Source organism: Temnothorax curvispinosus, unplaced genomic scaffold, assembly GCF_003070985.1.
Source record: "Temnothorax curvispinosus isolate PA1 unplaced genomic scaffold, ASM307098v1 QBEX01010385.1, whole genome shotgun sequence".
Lineage (NCBI taxonomy): Eukaryota > Metazoa > Arthropoda > Insecta > Hymenoptera > Formicidae > Temnothorax > Temnothorax curvispinosus.
Window position 1 is genome coordinate 33,198 of NW_020220165.1, and position 20,126 is coordinate 53,323.

At 38.7% G+C, this 20,126-nt stretch overlaps 3 protein-coding genes across 5 annotated transcripts in view; 1 reads left to right on the forward strand and 2 right to left on the reverse strand.

The window, feature by feature from the left end:
- The window catches only part of LOC112460205 (selenide, water dikinase), a 10,502-nt gene extending 2,510 nt beyond the window's left edge, over positions 1 to 7,992 (reverse strand). The window contains exons 1-6 of one of the 3 annotated variants that reach the window (XM_025024807.1): positions 7,367 to 7,992; positions 6,340 to 6,444; positions 5,924 to 6,185; positions 5,646 to 5,836; positions 4,603 to 4,847; positions 3,981 to 4,129 (exon numbers count right to left, since the gene is read on the reverse strand). In XM_025024807.1, the coding sequence (XP_024880575.1) occupies positions 3,981 to 4,129; positions 4,603 to 4,847; positions 5,646 to 5,836; positions 5,924 to 6,185; positions 6,340 to 6,444; positions 7,367 to 7,391 (977 nt within the window). In that variant the 5' untranslated portion in view covers positions 7,392 to 7,992. Of the gene's footprint in view, positions 1 to 168; positions 372 to 1,069; positions 1,540 to 1,793; positions 3,428 to 3,643; positions 4,130 to 4,602; positions 4,848 to 5,645; positions 5,837 to 5,923; positions 6,186 to 6,339; positions 6,445 to 7,366 lie in introns of those variants that run through there. The other 2 variants (XM_025024806.1, XM_025024805.1) reach the window with 2 other exon arrangements.
- LOC112460195 lies at positions 7,957 to 10,796 on the reverse strand. Its single transcript, XM_025024789.1, has 2 exons — positions 10,580 to 10,796; positions 7,957 to 8,251 (listed from the first exon to the last, which is right to left on the reverse strand). The coding sequence occupies exons 1-2, from the start codon at positions 10,708 to 10,710 to the stop codon at positions 7,957 to 7,959; spliced, it is 426 nt and encodes a 141-aa protein (XP_024880557.1). The 5' UTR covers positions 10,711 to 10,796.
- A 21-nt stretch (positions 10,797 to 10,817) lies between these two features.
- The window catches only part of LOC112460206 (ceramide kinase), a 17,488-nt gene continuing 8,179 nt past the window's right edge, over positions 10,818 to 20,126 (forward strand). The window contains exon 1 of the mRNA XM_025024808.1: positions 10,818 to 11,221. Coding sequence (XP_024880576.1) covers positions 11,071 to 11,221 — 151 coding nt within the window. The 5' untranslated portion in view covers positions 10,818 to 11,070. The remainder of the gene's footprint in view (positions 11,222 to 20,126) is intronic.

A 20,126-nucleotide genomic window follows, 5' to 3' on the forward strand; every position in this document is an offset into this window, starting at 1 on the left:
TGTGTGTGTGTGTGTGTGTGTGTGTGTGTGTGTGTGTGTGTGTGTGTACACACACACACATACACACAATATATTATAAAAATATATTGTACATACATATATCTTCTCGAATTATGAAAACGAAATATGTATGCATAATCGTATCGAAAAAGTGATTCTCTATTTTACTTGATTGATAACTGCGAGGCACAGAGCTCTGCCTGAAGAGCAGGTGCGTCTGAAAAACCGCCTGTGGAGCAGCTTGGAACCATGCCTGCAGAAAGAAGTACAATTCGATGGCCGCAGGTGCCGCAGCGACATTTAATGTCTTGACTCTTTCGTTCCCGGATAAGTTTATGGCGTCCACAGACAGTACAATGAGTCCCGCGTATCTATAAAAATGTACTAATTTGTACATACGACTGTTTATTACTGTTTAAACTCTATATAAAGTAAATTAAAAAAATATATATAGGGTGATTAAAAAAGTGTTTTATATTTTGAGAGCAGATAGTATCTACTGATCAAAATAAGAAGAAAATGTCCAGTAAACATGGGTCCTAAATCAAATACCTGTTGAAATATGGATCAATATTTATTGTATATTATAAAAGGTGTTCTCTATGTGGTTCCCATGCATTTATTGTCACACATTTCGAATAAAAAAATACACATTCCTACGATGTTTGTACGTCATCGATGATAATGACTCAAATCTTACTACACTGCAGAAATAACACAATTAATATAAGAACAGGGCAAGGTTCGTCATTTGAAGACCTTGGTGTATTCAACACCCATTGATGACGTACAAACATTGTAGGAATGTGTATCTTTTTTATTTGAAATGTGTGACAATGAATGGGAACCACATAGAACACCTCTTATAGTATACAATAAATATTGGCCCATATTGAGATATTACACATGTATTTGATTTAGGATCCATGTTTACTAGACATTTACTTCTTATTTTGCCGAGTACTACCTGCTCTCAAAATATGAGACAATTTTTTAAACACTGTATATATGTGATAAGAGGAAATTGGTTTTTAATTAACTAAAGCGAGTAATAATGGAAAAGAAATACCTGTATAATACGAAGAACACGAATCCAATGAACTGACACACTTGGAGGCCGAACCAGCCAAGTACGCCTTTCGACACCTTATCGTCTTCCGTCATCCACCAATCTGGCCTCGAAACTGTCAGTATAAAGTACATGAGCGCCGGTGCATAGATAATTGCAAGGGTGGACATTCCCCATAATGGATTTTCCTCCTTGAAGTGTTGAATAGCTACCACCAAGTCAGCAGCAAAGTGAATAATATATACAAAACAATTGACCAATGTCGGTACGAGAAAAATTAGATATATCTGCTCGGTCGACTTCAATGGGATCTTCATGCAACGCATAGATTTCCTGTGGCAAAGCGTATTTGCCACAGAATTTACAGAATATATCTCTTTCGCCATTTTCCTGGAGCTAGCAAGTTTGTCTCACATTTCTATGATGTCACATATGTTCTTTTAGTAAATATTGACAGAGTTGTTTGCTGCCTAAAAGAGAAAGAATACAATCGATAAAAAGAAAATTGGGAGGATCATAAGGATACTGCGTCATTATTTGCTCTAATACAATAAAATAATAATTATTTATAAATAATGAGACAACGTACAAGAAAACTGTTACGTAGAATAACCTGTTACTTTGATATACTGATTTATTTAACATTAATTTAAACGTAGAGTGAAATCGTGACAGGAAAGAATATATTTGAAAAGTTAATGAACAATCGACATTCGTGGTTTACCTAAAACGAGCACGGATCAGGCACGCGACGCTCCCAAGTCTCTCTTGGTTTCTCTCAAGGCCGATCAAATCATTTCAACGATAAGATTGCGCCAGTTCAACAGGTAGCACGGTCATGCTCCTTAATTTTTCGTCAGGTAGCGCGGTAGCATCGCTCCGCTTATACGGTCTTTACAGCAGAGCTTGAAGCGGAACGCAGTAACCGTAACGCACTCGGAGATTCTCGGCGTACAAATTACGCAACCACGCGCGGGCTGTGCGATTACAGAGTACAGGGAAATTTACGGAAGAGAAAGACAAACGGCGTTCCATACGTTGTGCGTATCGGCACGATCGATTAGTCAGCGCGCCGTACGAACGGGGAAGATAGCCCGATAAGCTCACATTTCGCAAGGTGGTGATAAAGCGTCCCCAGGTATCGATACCATGTCGCCGATAGGTTATGATTTTTTTTTTCTCGTACAGGCGTACGCACGCGCAACTGCGCGTTTGCGCACCTGTTCGGAACGCTTGCGAGAGTACCGTAGCACTCGCACTCAAAATGAGACAATTTATTTTCTTGGAATAAAAAAAAAGAAAAGTTTTTTAAAAAGCCAAAAAATTATTACAATATTTACTTTAGTCTTTTTTTTACATCAGAGCCATAGAATTTTTAATAACTCAAAAAGTAAATTTCTCAGAGGATCTAACGAGAAACGCTGGATTAATTTTATTGACAAAGTAGCACTTTATTCATATGAAAAAGTAATACAACGTTAGGGCCTGTGCTTAATTTCTTTCTTTGAATGATATCAAAGCGTAGGAGACAATTAGAAGGCCTTCATCTTTTTTGGACTCTATATCTGTATATGTGTATGGTGCTCTACTCAAGACTTTTGGATTATATCTCACCGAGATGCGAGGACCGTATAAGTCTGCTATTACATATAAGCTACTTATTTAACAATATCTTTCTTCGCAAAAATCACTGGTCATTCTGATTTACATATCGTCGTTTGTAATCCGCTAGATAAAATAACGTACACCACCCAGTCATTTTGTATTTTGCATCTTGTAAAATATATCCCGTAGATCTCTACAATTATCTGCGATCATCAATCCCTTTTAAACGCCATTAACCCAAATTCGCCACCCGATATAGTATATGTAGTAGATCGATTACTATTCGAATATTTATTTGAGTTGCTTTTGAAGCTTCTTAGTCCGAGAACTTAGTGCTACCTTAATATTAAAGCTACTAAATTTATCATTTTCTTAAGACTCCTGGGTAGTCACCGCAGCCATATTGAATTTCTTGCTATCGAGGCGAGAAATTACCCTATTTTATGTTGCGGTATTTTCCGAAATAAAAAGACATTCAATAAAAAATCACTATAATCGTTTCAGCACACTTCTAAAATTGACCGGATACTATTCTTTTCCCTCGACAATAAACAAACAGCCATAAAACGAAGCCTAAACATACGGAAAAACAAGCCGTTTTCGACTATCGAAAGGAGTGGAGAATGTTCCTTCCGCATATGTATTTCTTGCAAATCTTACCATACGGTCAAGTTTACGAGTTTCACGAATACGTTAAACGTTATAGCACAAGTACAGAGCGAATAACAAAGAAATTTAACGCAACGCAAAATAGGTTGTCAACATGTCACAAGACAGAATTCTACGGTACGGCGCCATCGTCAACGCAGAGTTCTCGGCTCAGGAACTAGGAGCCTTAAACTTTGCTTGGTACAAGAAAAAGTATCGTCGACTTCGATCTTCAAGAGTTTTGAAATTTTCAAACAGCTTTACGTGCCATCAATATGGAAAGAAAACTGAGAAAAACAAGTTTTTTCTCTGTAAGATGCGGGTAAGAATACTTTGAATAAAACATGATATGATACTCGCTATTAACAAGTCGATTATTAAATCGCAAGGGCTATCTCATTGTAGATAGATGATTCGTATAATGACTCAGCTCCCAAGCTTTGTGATTTAATACTTGAGACTTTGAATACCACTTAAATTGTCATTTTTTTTCGTACAGGAAGATACCTATACAAGATATAAATAGTAAACAACTCTTTTCGTCTGTGGTGCACGTAAAAGCGCTGTCGAGTGTGTATGCGTGCTATTTTCGAAGTATATGAACGTATGTATAATTGAGGAGGCAAATGTGGGATATCCCTGGATCCTTTTCTTTTACCAGAGCTCGCCGTCCTTTTCCTTAGCCGGAACTTCAATTACTCGCGGCTTGTCGATTATTCTAGCCGTGCGAAGGCCCTTCTCCACGATGCCGATAATCCAAGCTTGATATCCTTCCTGTTTTTCGATATCTTTACAATAAGCCGCAGCCTGTAAAACACAATTCGCAATCTAAAAAAATCGCATCAACTTTACATTTTAAAACTACTAACCGCAGTCTGCTGGATTAGATTCGTAGACAAAACTTCTTTAAATTTGAATATTACTCGTCCGAGTTAATGTAAAATGAATATATAAGGGTACAATTGTAGGAAGGTTAATAACTAAATATATAGTAACAATAAATAGTAAAATATACCTCCTGTTTCTCTACCTGCCTTTCTTTAGAATATCTCACGAATATAAGATATTCTACTGTATTAACAGGAAACTCGATCTATAATTTGCAAGCGAGAAAAATATCGAGCTTATCAGAAATCAAATCTTTTACTTGTCAGGCAAATGCTCTTAGCATGTTAAATTAGATCGTATGTTAATATTACCTGTTGCCTGAATGTACTTAATGACGTTTATGCCTATAAATTTGACGATGTATAATACGATTTAATGAACAACTTATTAACCTGTTCACGAGGAAGGCAAATGAGCAGACCGCCGCTAGTCTCGGCTGAGTGACCCTGCAATAATTGGAACATGTTTCCGCATGCCTTCGCTACTGCAGCCATCTTGGAGATAACAGGGAGATTATGGATAACAAAGGAAACTTCGTTCTTCTGATGTTTTGCCAGATTCTGAGCGTGTCCCAGAAGACCGAAACCAGTGACGTCCGTAGCTCCGTGTGCGTTGTATTTATGCATCAATCTAGCAGCTGGAAAATCGAGTGGCCATGATTGATTTTAATTAGTTTAACTGAAGATTCTAATAATTGATTTTAACGAAACATCCTCTAATGAACTTTACGTTTGATTCTTTTTTAATGAAAATATTGAAGGAAAAGACACTTGTCGCAGAATAAGTTTTGCTAACAATAAATAGACAAGTAGATAACATTTATATTCTTAATTAATTTCATAATAATGGATAATACGTGGCTTCGTGTGAGACAGTTTGATTCATAGTCGGTAGCTCCCGGACTTCTCGACTCTCGTTCCGTGTATGCCTCGGTTAATAAAAAAATTGATTGAACGGTTGAAGTTTGTAAATAAAGGCGCGTGAAACAAATTGTAACAAACTTATCCAAGTTAATGTAAAATAAATATAAAGGTACAACTGTAAGAAGGAAAAAAATACTAAATATATATTAACAATAAATAGCAAAAATTCCTTCTGTTTCTCTACCTGCCTTTCTTTAGAATATCTCACAAATATAAGATATTCTACTGTATTAGCAGGAAAATCTATATATAATTTGTAAACATATTAACGGGAAAAATGTCATTTTCCCACTTTCGGAAACAATAAACTCTTTAAATTAGTTTCATACAAACATATTTCAATAAAACTTTAACCTAATGATTAGTTGTAAAATTGAAAAGTTAAGATAAACGGCGATCTCTCTCGATACTTTCAGCGAGTAAAATTTTAATTTCAAATTGGTCCGGTGTTATTAAAATTAAAAGTTTGAGATATCCTAGCATGATTCAGCATTACGTAACATAGGATGTACCTGTTCTGTTCAACCTGGCCATGCTATCCATTGCACGTTGATAACCTTTTCGCACATCCTCCTCGCTCACTACAAGCTTGATTCTGTTCCAACGGTCCGGCTGGTCGAGCCATTGATGCGCGTTAACGGCAACTTGTGTACCAAGAGGCTTTGTTAGGACCAATACATCCCCAACTACGGCATTATCCGGCCTAAATCCGAGAACCATAAAGAAACTTAGTGCCAAATCTAACAATCAATGCCGATACTTGTGACGATCATCATAATTAATTACGTACACAATATACTCATTTGGTTGGCAGACAGTGGTAGCAACTCCACCGATAGTGCACCAGGGATTTACGACTGTTTGGCCACCAGTTACCGTGGTGCCCGCATCTAGAGCAGAATCCTTGAACCCTCTCATGATCAGCGGCACAACAACATCGCGCTCTTTCTCCGTCATCTTCGTACTGACACCCAGCAGCATCAACATGTTGTCGCAGTCTGTGACGCCCATCGCGTACAGATCACTAAGGACATTCGTGCACGCGATTTTACCTGGAAAACACCTCCCATAGCAATGAAGTAGACGAAATAATACAATTGATATATATAGATCTGAATTTGCAGATTTTACAAGTGTGACATTTAATTTAACTTGGTATCATAATATTTCATAATGTTCTCATCCGTTCGACGTCCCCTGTCTTACCCATCATGTAAGGATCGTCGACTAGCGGGTAAAAGAAATCTGTAGTCTGCACCAGGCTAAGCCCACCGTGTCGCACCGGCGTCACAGAGGAATCCATGCCAATGCCTGAAACAATATTACAATTATTTATTAGATTACTGCAACATAAAGTAGTACAATTAAAAATTTTTTTTATTTTATCTTCAATTATTTTACAAAGTATAATTGCACATGATATTTCTTATTACACATTTTAGGGTCTAAATAATATTATATAAAGAATTATAAAATTTCGAAACATGTAAGATATGACAAAAAAATTAAGGACAAAATTTTTTAAAGTAAAATACAATTGCGTTCATTGTTTTTTATTAAACCTTTTAGGGTTTGAATATATATAAAAAAAATTTAAATCTATAAGAATATTACAAAGAAATTAGGAAAAAGTTATGTAAATTTCAAAAATTTATTTGCTGCAAGAGTGTTTTAAAAATGTTTTCAGAAATTTCCAGAAAAAATTGTAATTTAACAATACGTAATATTTCAATGTATTTTTTTATTTATGGTATGTTGGAATAAAATTTGAGGTAATATATATCATCGCAAATTTGTGCGAATCAGCACGCCAAACTATAGATTGAGGTTGAGAACATCTGTGCTTCCGGTGCCACGGGAGAAATTGGGCGGGAGACGACACGGTCGCCATGTTACGGCAGGGCTGCCTCGCGGCGCTTTCAGGCCCGGTATAAAATCAACAAGAAAATCAAAGACAAGAATCGATGACTTTGCATCTCGCACTGGAAATATTCGGAGTCACGCGACTCCGAAATCAGGTACACATTGTTGCCGGAAGTCCGAGAAGGAGGAACAATTTTCCCCAAGCGTGTCGATTTTTCTATGTAAAAATTCGCTTTGAGAAAGACGCCGAGGGAAAGGGAGAGAACAAATACACGGCGAGCCAAAGATGCCGGCTCGCAAGCGCGCCGCAACAGGGGGCTCCAGAGCTCGTTGATTGAGTTGATTCATTCATTCACGTCCGTTCACTTACCGATGCGCGGAATGGCCATGTGCATGAAGTGGGCATGCTCGTGATCCTGTGCGGACGCATCGTCCGCCTGAAGTCCCTCGAGGAGCTTACCAAGAACCTCCTGAGGGACTTTACACCCTCATCCTTTCAGATCAGCGAATCGCGTCAAGCGGAAGGATGCATCGAGATCATGCGCCACCGGGTCGAACGGCCTGCGCAGCGCCAAGGCATTCGGATTCCCCTCAAGCTCGAGCTGCGCCACGGTCAGGGCGTCCTGTGCCACCGGGGTGCCCTGCAGCTCCGCCATCTTGCCGTGCGAACTCGTTTACGAGGCGGAGATCAGGAGGAGGTAAGTCGGTTTTTACGCCTTTGCCGGTACGTCGCGGCCCGCGTCGAAACCGCGTCGCGGAATAACGTGGTGAAAGGACCGCCGATATTCCTTGTAACTTTTCCTCGCGCGCCCGCGCAAGTTGCCGCACCGGTGTGCTCTCGCCGCTTTCGTCGTACGCCCCGTACGGTGATAACGCAAACGCCGCCGAAGGACAGCCACTGGATCTCCCGCGCGCGAACTCGTAGCAAATGGGAATTATACTGTTCCACACCGGCGTCGACTAACCGGGACCGTATGCTTCGACAAAATGGACGCGGTAACGCCGGCACGGCGATACCGAGGGCGCGAGCGAGCCCCCACGATGCCACCGCCACGGTGCCGGCCGCGCGCGCCGATTGGCCAATTTCGAACTTGCGCACGCGCCCGCGGCGCCGTTCCACAGGAGCGTAGCGAGCCGCGCGCCGACCACTGTCCCGACTGCTCCGTTTCTTCTTTGTCGCCGGACTATACACTTGACTCCGGCCGAGTTCGCCCTGCACGTCTGAAAGATTTCCCGACGACGCGCTTCCGCGAATCTATAAACATTGCGATATATTCGAAAATTGAAAGTATTACGGTTACGCGCGTGAGAAATTAATAGAAGAACGATCGTTGGATAAAGCATATATAATTCGGTTGTTTTTTAAGTTCAGAATAAGCCTAAATTTATCATTGTGTCTCCAATTCCAATTCGGAAACTCCAGTTTTTCTATCAATTACTCCTTTCATCTTCGTTATATATAACGTGGATGTATATTAGGTTCGTCTTTATGCAATTGCAGATTTCATTGTCGCAACATCGATTCCTGCGAATGACGTTTACTGAGAACCGACGCATTCGCGTGAGTGCAGCGACGTGTTTCGTCGCCGATGCATTGTCCAACGTCGGATACAAAGGATATTCATATTTAATCCGCATTGATCCTAGCTCAAACGAGCCTTTCGCACAGGCGGCGGTAGTTCCGGAACGACCGATATAGGCGATATATTCGACGTATGCTGATGTGTACGTCCCATGAATATCACGGCGATATCGGTCGAAGTGGCGGTGCCGAAGTGTACTGAAGTCCATCATCGCGAGACGATCCGTGTCACTCATTGGTCGTTTCTCCACGTTCGTCTCTATCATTTGTCTCGAGCACACCGCGTTGTCGCGGCGAGCCAATCGCGACGCACCGGCGTGCCGACAACGGTTCTCAAATAGAGCGTTTTCTTTACTCCGGATTTTACATTATTAATTTATACATTGTAGAAAACGAAATGGAGAAACCACTTTCTTGGAGAAAATTAATTATCTAAATTATTTCATGTTTTAAATACAGTTCATGTCAATTATGGACTCTATATATGTAATAATAATATAAGTTAAAATTTATACAATTATGATGTTATAATTGTTATAAATATATCGTTGCAATTATTGGATATAAGGATTTGTTCAAAACATGACGATTCGTAAAGCAAAATTTTGCAAAAATCTCTCCGTTTACATGTAAACTTGGGACAAACATTGCCGTCGCGAAGATTTGATGGTTATTGCACGGTGGATGTTGAGGAAACTGTCGGCGAAATGTCTCCGGGTGCGCGAAATACGTGGCGTGCGATCGTCTTTGGAATGCTGTCCGGCCGATCGCGCCGGTACTCGCCTCCCTTCACGACGTTTCCCGCGCAAATCGTGACTACGGTCCGCTCCCCGCGAGTTTCACCGCGATCGCATTTCTATATTTTCACGTGTTTCTACAATTATAAAGAAATGTTTCAGAAACGTCCGCAATCATTTCTCTTACTCGCACGACTACAAACTCAAACGATTTCCATACGAATTTACGGTTGGATTAATCATAGATGACCCGCGTCAGGTAGCCTCGCTTGAACGGACTGTATCGTGTTTGCGGATCAAATATTTGCATCGTGTTCAGACACGTCGACAGAACCGTGAACGAGGGGATCGCTATCACAAACAGTATTCTGAAGCTTGGATAAGATTATACGAGATGAATCCTTTTGTCACTCTGTTTGTAAGAAAAGTTAATTATTTCAGAAAATAAATTTTGCGACGAAATTACAAAAAATTTTATGACGATTTTTGCTTCGCAATATATAACGCCATACGTAAAAAAAAGGAAACTGTATGCAGTTGTGTTGATTAATAATTAATTCTATAACAGTAATATAAAATGATCACTGCATAAGCAATAAATAATATATTTTACGCCTCGAATCTTTTTGTGCTTATCTACTATTAATAATAGTGGTATCTACTTCATCGATAATTAACATGGAAGAAATATATATACCTGTAAAAAAAACTGCAACTTTTTTTTCATATTTAAATTCTTAAAAAAGATTCTTCTGTCGAAATTATATCTTATCTAAAAGTTATACAAAATAAACATTAAAAACTTTAATTAATAACTATATTTTTGCAATGTCTGTTACGTTATTTATAATATAATTGTTCGACGAATGTAAAGTAAAAACTTCGATAAATCCATGTATCCTTAAAATTGTACACACGCGACAAGAACAATGAATTTATTTTAATCTACAAATATTTATCAATGACATGAATTCTCCAATTGTTATTATCATTAACTTTTGATATTAACAAAATTATAACATTAGTCCTTAGCCAAAAATTACCAATACAATTCCTAATTGTGACAATAATTATTATAAAAAGAATAATATATTATAATAAAATAATAATAATCGCATTTCTCACAATAAACGATATTATTATACGGTATTCATCGTTTCCCATTGCTATTCTCTGTCTCTCTCTCTCTCCTCCCTTCCTCACCCTCTTTCTCTCTCTCTTCCTAAATATATTCTTAATTAATTTATCAGGTTGGAAAAATTACCTCAACATCTTGAATTTTATTAGCACAAAAACGTCAGCATCAGTACTGCCGCCGAAGAGTTGAATGAATACCCTGATCATACACACCCACGCATCTAACATGGTTTTGACGTTTTGACAGATATGACTCATATTGCAGCGCGCGGACGGACGGCGAGTGCACGCGCACCGGAGTGCGCGTCGCCGCACTCTCGTCCTGTTTCGCGTTTCGCGACGGCTCGCGGAGTCGCACTCGCGACTCGCGACGCGATCAGCAGTCTCGCAGTCTCGCTCGCGCATCCGACCGGGCAGGATCCCAGTGCGGTGCGCGTCGTTAATCGTGCGTGCGTGTAATCGATCGCGGAGCAGCGAGCCGTGCTCCTTTCCCGATTTTCCGTGACGATCCTCCTGACGTGCACCGTCGTCGTCGTCGTTGCGGTGCATCGATCAGCGGTCATCCTCGGGATGACGTCACGGCCGCGCCGTCAACTCCGTCGATGAAGCGGCCTCAGGATGATGCAGGACGTTGCAGGCGGCCCCGCCGACGATCAACGTGCCGCCTCCAAATCGGTGCTGCTCAACACCTTCGTCGTGAAGAAGAAGCGGTGCCGCGTGTACTTTCATCGCGGCACGCTCATCTGGGAGACCGAGAGGCCGCCTTACAGTAAGCGTCGATCGCGGTCTCCTCGACCGCGCCGAGGAATTTTCACTTAAGTGCGAGACACGTACCTCCGGCTCGTCATTAGTATCGAACGTCGAATACCAAGGTGCTCACGGCTGCACGGCTTGATTAACATGATTAAATTGACTTTAATCACCGGCCATTAAATGATTTTAATTACCAGAGTGACGAAGTATATCCTCTCCGAGTGAATTTTCTTCGGATGAAGAGGTCCCAGCTAGCAGAAAGTTCTAAAATACGTCTTAAAAACATCACAAAGACGTTTAAAAGACGACACAATTTTTCAGACGTTCTTTAGATGTTTTTTTAAGACATCTTTTAGAAGCTCCTGCTAGCTAAGATGTACTATATTTTTTTGTAAGAGAGTATTATATTAATTATTATCTCGTCAACCGCGCGCGAGAAATTTTCATCCAACGTTTCCTCGAATTGTCATTACATCAAATACCGAACACCTAGTGCTCGCGCGGCTACACCTTAATTAACGCGATTATTCGATTAAATGACTAATCACCCGGAGACGAAATTGTCTCCGAGTGAACTGTCTTCGGATACAGAGATAATTGCCAATTATTATCTCGTTAATTATTATCTCGTCGACCGCGCGAGAAATTTTCATCTCAAAGCGACACGTTTCCTCGGATTGTCATCATTACGTTGACGAATGTCGATAATCACGGCTGCGCACCGCATCACAGCTTGATTAACACGGAAACAGTTTCAACCCACAGAGAGAGAGAGAGAGAGAGAGAGAGAGAGAGAGAGAGAGTGGATACCACATTAATTATTATCTCGTCGACCGCGCGAGAAATTTTCATCTAAAAGCGACACGTTTCCTCGAATCATCATTACATTGAATTGAATATCGAATATCTGGTGCTCACGGCTACACCTTGATTAGCACGATTACATAACTTTAATCAGCGGCGATTAAACGATTTTAATCACTGGTGATAAAATCTTCTCTATTTTAACTTTTTTCGGCTGCAGAGACATTAATTATTATCTCGTCGACCGCGCGAAAAATTTTTATCTAAAACCGACACTCTTTCCTCAGATCATCATTACATCGACGAATGTCGAGTAATTAATCACGGCTTGATTAACCACGCGGAAACACTTTCAATCATCATCTCTGAACTACCACATCAATCGAATCGAAATGTCATCATTGTCATCTCGTCAATGACGCGCGTTTCGGTTTTAACGAAAATATTCGACGCCTAAAGGCCAAGATTGTATTTTGTTCAAGGTGGACTCGAAATCTTAGGTAAATGTCCTCGTGTCTTTTATCCAAGGATAAATCCTCAGCGGGATTACTAATTCCATTGGATGGAGCAACATATTTTTCTTCGATCTTCATAAATATATTGAACAGCTAATTTCGGACAGCTAGTTAACTCAGCGAATGAAGGCTCGGAATGAGCATATCGGTAGAATCGTTCCGTCAACGACGTGTACGTTTCCTTTTAGCAAGGAATATTGAATTTTCAATTTACGTGGAGTCCAGTGGAGTCGTGGAGTTAATGGGGTAAATTGTTCGCCCGACAGACACTCGCCAATCCGGCGAGATCCATTCTTAGCAAATATTAGATGGGCAAATGATAAGATAGATTAATAATTTGCCGAGTCGACGGCCCTGTCGAACTCCCCTTTGAAACGTGTGTTTCTTCAAAGACAAACAGAGATACGCGCGCGTAATGTAGCGATCGATGCTAATTGGATTATTGTCCCCATCGACGTGTCGTCTCTTCATTCTCGGCAAGAACCTGGTTAAATATTTCATCTCGAGGTTAATTGGCTCACTTCTTGTGAATTGTTATCGCGCACAAGTCGATTAAATCTATTTATTACGTATAATCAAACGTAATAGGATCGCGCAAATCTGATAAAATCTATTTTTTCAGATACGCGATTATTTGCGAACAATTGTGTTCACCGTTCTATTATACTTGGAAATCCTAAAGATAAATCAAAACGGATCTTGAATAATGCAGATTTTGAATTGAGACGTAAATTTCTCGCGCGTATTTGAGATAAAATCTGCTTGTGTGGCTGGATGCAGACTGATGCAGACGCGCCAAGCACATGACGAATTAACATTTTTTCGAGTCAAGGCTCGCTCGTGCGCGGCGCATCGTTCTGTGTTCGCCGTTCATTCTCCTTTCTTGCCACATCCCGTTTACTTTTACCTCTGGCAATTTCTTGGCTCGCTGTTATACTTCGCAACTCATTCCGCGGCTTCGCGTGTTTGTCGCGTAAGAAAGTCGCGTAATCACCCGCGCGAACGGCCGACTTCTCTATTGGCTGCCTAGAATCGCGCTCAACCGAACCCAAGGCCGGGAAATGGAAAAACACTCTCTTTATTAAAGATTTATTCAACGTGAATCTCATTTAAGTCTCTTGCATTGATTTGCAGCCCGCCGAATCACGCCGGATCGATGAACGTGTATTATGTATTGGCGGCTGATAAAAAAAAAACCACGGGGCAAAAAATCGTTACGTAAACATCTCCTTCAGGGTCGTCTCATGACGAACCCTCGTCTCGCACGTGTTTTCCGTACTCGTGGAGTTGCATAATAATTGCCTGAAATGCGACTCACGTATATTGTCCTTTTTCTCTCTTTCTCTCTCTTTCCTTCTCTGGTCGATCGCTCTTAAGCCCAACGAGCGCTTATTAATACAACTCGAGCAATTCAGTCTTACAAGGTGGACGAGAGTTAAATGTGTGTGCACACACGCTAAGAGGAGCCGTGTGTTGTCGATTGTGGCTGGCCTTGACCTTCCATTGGTACAGCATCTTTTGCGGTAGGCGTTACGCCACTAAAGACATAAAAAAAATTGGAAGTACGAGATAGGCGGAACTGTTGGCCTATGATTTGCAATGTTAAACAGGTAATATAATAAAGGGGCAAAAGGCAACTTTTTATTAGATGCTTCTTTGAATTATCTATGTATAACGCAAATCTACAATAAGCCGGATCATGCTTTTTTCAATTAAGAACTCCGTGTCCTACAAAATGAAAACAAACGTAAATATAAAATAAAGCAAAGTTCGGTAAATCCGATATATTTAAATGTTGAATAAAATTGGAAAGAGTGAGGGAGAAAGACCTTGGAAAGAGAGAGGTATTGATTATATTAAAGATTTATTTAATGATTGAGGAAAGGCTATTAAACAAAGATATATTTAAACAAATCAAAATTATTTTAAAGTTTACAATTATTCTCTAAATCGTCCGTCAAAATTTTTGTCCAGTCTTATAATCGCTTCTCGAAATAGATTTTTGGAACAGTTGTGCATATCATTGTTTACATATGCACTTGTAATCCTTCGGTTGCAAGCAAAAAAAATTAACAGAACTGTCTTGCGTGTGCCCACAGGACATGGTTCTTATTTGTAGATTTACTTTGTAACTTCGAGACGCAAGGATATCACAAAGAATACTAAGAAGTTTTTGGCGATCCGCTCACGTAGATAGGAACACATGTCGATACTCGCCTCGTCCTTGAACGCGATTTGCATATCGTTCCATTTCCTTATACGATTGTGCGCGTCATGAATATTAAATAAAATAGCGATAATCACATCGCGGGTAGCGAGCGAGCATATCTTTATAACCGCATTCTCCAGCCCCGTGAACGCTTCATGTTCTACAATGAAGTCCTTGTAACGTGCTCGCGTAGCGTGCCCCGTCCGACTGCGTGACGATTAACAATATTTCTTGTGGAGAAAACAATATCAGTCAAATTTTTACTAGAATTGAATCAAAATCTTTTAGCTTGTGAAAAATTCGATATAAATCGAAATGTTGAAATAATTCAGTAAAAAATATAACTTTTTTCAGCTTTTGGAAAAAGCGTTATTGTTCAAATATCGGTTAAAATAATTGAATAAAAATATAACGATTTTTTAGTTTATGAAAAGAGCGATAGAAATTGAATTTTTGCTATAATAATTGAGTAAAAAATTATGATCTTTTTAATTACTTTTTTAAAAAAAAAAATATTAATCGAATTTATAATAATTGGGTAGAAAATATAATGGTTTTTTTATTTGTAATATCAATCAAACTCTAATTTTAAAAATAATTGAGCAAAAGATATCAAACATTTTTTATTGTGTGATTGCGAGGATTAATATTTTTAAAAAGTGTTTTAATAGTTAATACTTCACACGACGTGTGCGAAAACTCGTTATTTGTTCCTCTGCAAGTACCGTACACTTTGCCGAGCGTTACTCTCAAGCTTCGCCAGCTCCAGACGCTCGCGTTGATACTTCCGTTATCTCGTTTTGATCGTAAAGCCTTATAAGGCTTTCACGTCTGCATATTACGGGTACCGGAATAACGCTCGATCGAAAATAGCGTCGCTAATTTCGCGCCCGGTGATGCGACTCGTTGATTTTAATAGCGTCGAATCTGTTTCGGGACATCCGTTGCAGCGAGGCAAGTGCAACGCCTGCAAATCTTTCACTTTCCATCGTTCACCATATCGCTGGTGTTTCCTACGGACCGGTACTTACGTTATCCCGGTTAGACAGGAGAAACCTGTCTGCAAGCGAGGAACCGGTATTGTGGTATGTCAACGACCTACGGCACGCACTATCTATTCTTTCTGATTATTATTATCTTCGAAAAAAATCCTAGATTTCTAAATGACTAAATCATTAAACAGTAACTCTGGGAAAAACGTCGGAGATATTATTATTATTATTTCTTATTGTTTTATATTTTATTAATCATTGTCCTTGCTACACTTTTGCTTGTTTTTTTTATTATTATTATTATTATTAAGTCGAACGCGTTCCAGAATAATATTAATATAGTATAAAATATATTTTTACTTACGTAAACGAGACTAACGAAGTACGTCGCTATAACCATCTTAAAGGCAATGATTCAGGCAGTCACGTAACTAATTTCAGACTGTCGTCATGGAATTCGCGTATTCATTTCCATGCATTTCATCCTAAGTGTTATTGTCGAGGAGCCCGCTTCTGTTCACGTCTGCGTAACACGCGAGGAGACGGTACACGTTATTAAACGTAATACACGCAAGTAGCGAGATGACCCGTTTCAAACGCAGAACACATATTTTACATAACATTGTGTATATTTAGCATAAAGCTTCCTTGATTTCACGTTCGATTTCCTCCTCTTTTCAGCTTGTTTTATCAGCTTTAATGAAGCAAACTCGTTTGCTTTTTACTTCACGGGAATCGAACGCTGTAATCGGCCAATTACTTAGCTTCAGAATATTAAGTTTCTGAAGAATAATGTCCTAATTGAATAGAACTTACAACAATCATTATCAATCATTATCATTATATTATTTTTCCGCAAATGTCAAAATGTCATTGTAAGACTTTTATAAATAAAAAATCAACCATTAGCTAAATTATTGTTACGAATCCATTATCGAAACAGCTAGCTGTCGGCGCGAAATCGAGTTTCCTCCGTATCGAGTCCATTTTGAACGATCTATAATTCATGGCGAAAAGGATGGGAAACTCCATTTATAATTTAATTTAAGGGAGACCGGGGCTCGTTGGCATACAAGAGGCAAGTTGGCAATGGGCTCCGTTTATGTATTTATAGTGAAAGAAATAATGGAAAAGTTATAACAAAATATCTCTTTTATGATACTTTTCCCAAAGTTCTATTTAAATCAAAAAAGTATTACAATAGAAAAAGAGAAAACTCTAATTCAAGAGGTGGCAAGTATATAAATTTTCGAGCGTTTCAAAATATCGTATTAATGCTCTTCAGCTTGAGAAGTAAATTCAAAGTGACGTATTATTAGTTAAAAGAAAAGTTTCTGTTACTATACGTCATTTTGAGGAACAACAGTAATTTATTGTAAGAAAACGACTGAAATATCAAACGCATGTAGAGATGGGGTATGTTGGCTCATATCAAGGCATCCTTAACTTTACTTGTTGCCGCGCGCGTGGGACCTGTGTGAGCATGTGATTTGCTACCTAGAATGCTGATAAAAACTAGATATATATTTATATTAATATTTTTATATTGAAGAAAGCTACATCTAAAATAATTTAAAATTGTTTTTCTGTAACAGCATTTTGCTATTCGATCATTATAAAATAACTTTAAAAGATACAATCTTTATGAAGAAGTACATATCTGTTACCCGTTTTGTGTTTCCATTACGTTTTCATTAATTTAACATGGACCTTTGTCGCATAGCCAACTTACTCTACTATCGGGGCAAGTTGGCTACAATGCAGCATGTTCGTATTTCACTTATTACAAAGAAACTATACAGTATACAGGAGCGTTCTTGACATGAAAATGTAGAGAAAGGTTCTCTTTATTATATTAGTACTGTTTAATCATGAAAATTAGTTGTTTAAGGGGTAACGCCACTCTAGAGTCCCAAAAAAAGCCAATTTTTGATAATTTTTTTCAGAAATACAATAATCATAAATGAAAATCGGTTTAATTCTATTTATTATCTATATTTAAAAGTATAAAAAAATTTTTTTTATTAATTATTTATTGCCAAAATGGCGGCGCCAGAGCCATTGCTCCAAAGTGCCTTTTTGCGGAAGGCGTTTAACGGGCGGAATCGAAGCTCCTATAATTTTTGAGCTGGAACAAAAATTCAAAGATTTTTGAAAAATATATAAGATTTTCTATAGAAGTATGTACATACCTAGGGGAATTGCGAAATATCATTTTTTGTAAGAATAGTGCATGTTGGAAAAAAGTGCTTCATTTTTCGCTAAAAAGTGTCGCACAAAATTGTTTATAAAAAAAGTTTTGTTCAACTTATCGCAAAATCCCTAGGTACTTCTAAAGATAATGTTATTGTAAAGTTTCACTCAAAATTTCAAGTCAATCGGATAAAAGGTGTTCGAGTTCTGATTCCGCCCGACTTTAAAAAAGCGATTTCGAGAAAAACGCGTTTAAAGTATCAGACGCTCGAAGCGCGCTCCGAACGCGCCGGCAGACGGATTACGAAAAAAGGATAATAGAGATTTTTCCGAGCTTTGAAACCAAGTGTACCTTATTTCTAAGACCTTAAAGCATCGTTTAAGCAAAAAAAATCGATTTTTTGAAAATTCTAGAGTGATTTTACCCCTTAAAAACTCAAATGCCGAAATTGTGAAAACGGTGCCAACGAGCCCCGGTCTCCTCTATATAATATCAATAAATACGAAAATAATTTGAAAAATCGAACACACATATATATTTGCATATTAAAGTACATATTAAAGTACACGCGTCGAAATATATGCTGTATAAAATTATAAGCAAAATTCTGGCCTGAAATCTGAAACGTGAATTATTAAATCGTCTGTGAGAGAAGAATTGATCAGCGTCTTCCACGACGCACGAGGAAGTCGTAAACCCGAGACAATAACCGTCGTTTTATTAAGGTCGATCGCAACGCGCTATACATCGCCAATGAATCGATCCCCAATAACAACCGTTCGTTAAGGCGCGATCGCCGGCATGGCAATTGCGCTCGAACGAATCGCCGGTCCCGAGACGCACGATGGAGATCATGCATATATGCTCGCGATCGCGAGAAATCGAATCGCCGCTAGCTAAAAATATATTTCGCCACGTGCGTCACGTGGCACACGTGTATATCTGTGCGCGATGCATTGCGCATTGTTCCAAAATGCATATCCTTGCACTCACACAGTGACCCGGAATTGAGTGTTTATTTTTTATTTAGACGAAAAGTCTTTAAAATAAGTTGTTTAAGATTCAAACGTATTAAAAAATTTAGTATTTGGAATAATTATTAAAAAAGAGTTTTCTTTTTTTCTTTATCTGCACTTTCTCTTTTCTCTTCTTTCTTTTTTTTTTTGTTCTTTTCTCTTTTCTTTTCTTTTCTGATTTCTTCGCTGGCCGCTGCAACTACTGAATTGTAACACGGGAAGCAAGAAATCATTTTTTGTGAATCATACTGTTAAAATTACGATAAAACTAATTTATTTCTACATATGACGCAAAAAATATGCATGATTTCCTACCTTTGATAAGTTGTAATTTAATATAACTGCAGTGAAAAAAATTAGGAGCCTTGATTCAATTCCTTCTGATTTTTTTTAAGCATAAATAGTTCCAATACTTTACAATTAATTTTTGTATCGATAAGACCAATTTTCTTGACATTTGATTCAAACAATTTCGTATGAATGTAACAAGGAATGGGGTTCTCTTCGGTTCCACGATCCGGTGAATACGGACGTGGCAATTCGTGACGCAAATTACGATTATATATTTGGAAGCAATTCCCGATATTTTCGAGTTACGAATACCCAGGCGAGATGCGGTTGACGTAACGCCGTATTAAATTGCTTCCTCGCTCGCGCTGAAAAAAATCATGCACCCTAAATTACGACCGACTAATCAGCACTATCGTCACGTGTAACGCGATTGTCAGGTAGATGTTCATTGAAATCAACATTGCCTTGACAGACGATAAGCGCGAGATAATAGCCGATATCCCGCTGCGATTGCGCAGCGACCTATTGCCAACAAAAAGGAGAGATAAGAAAGCATTCCAGGAATAGTCTCACGCATTCAAGAGAGAGTGTTTCGTATATAAAGTATCAAACAAAAATATCAAACAAAGAAGAAGACTCACGTGTCGAAAAAGAAACAGGATATCTTTAACGAACTCAATTGTACTTTCATTGATAAAAAAATATTTGAGTCGAGATTAATTTACGTACTAAAAAGTTAATAAAATACATGAAATACATCAATAAAAAAATAATAAATAAACACAACACATGCAATAAATGAGAAATTTGCAGACAACGTATAGGGGATGCTTCGCATTCTTGAAATCTGATAGAGCATCTCTCTCTCTCTCTCTCTCTCTCTCTCTCTCTCTCTCTCTC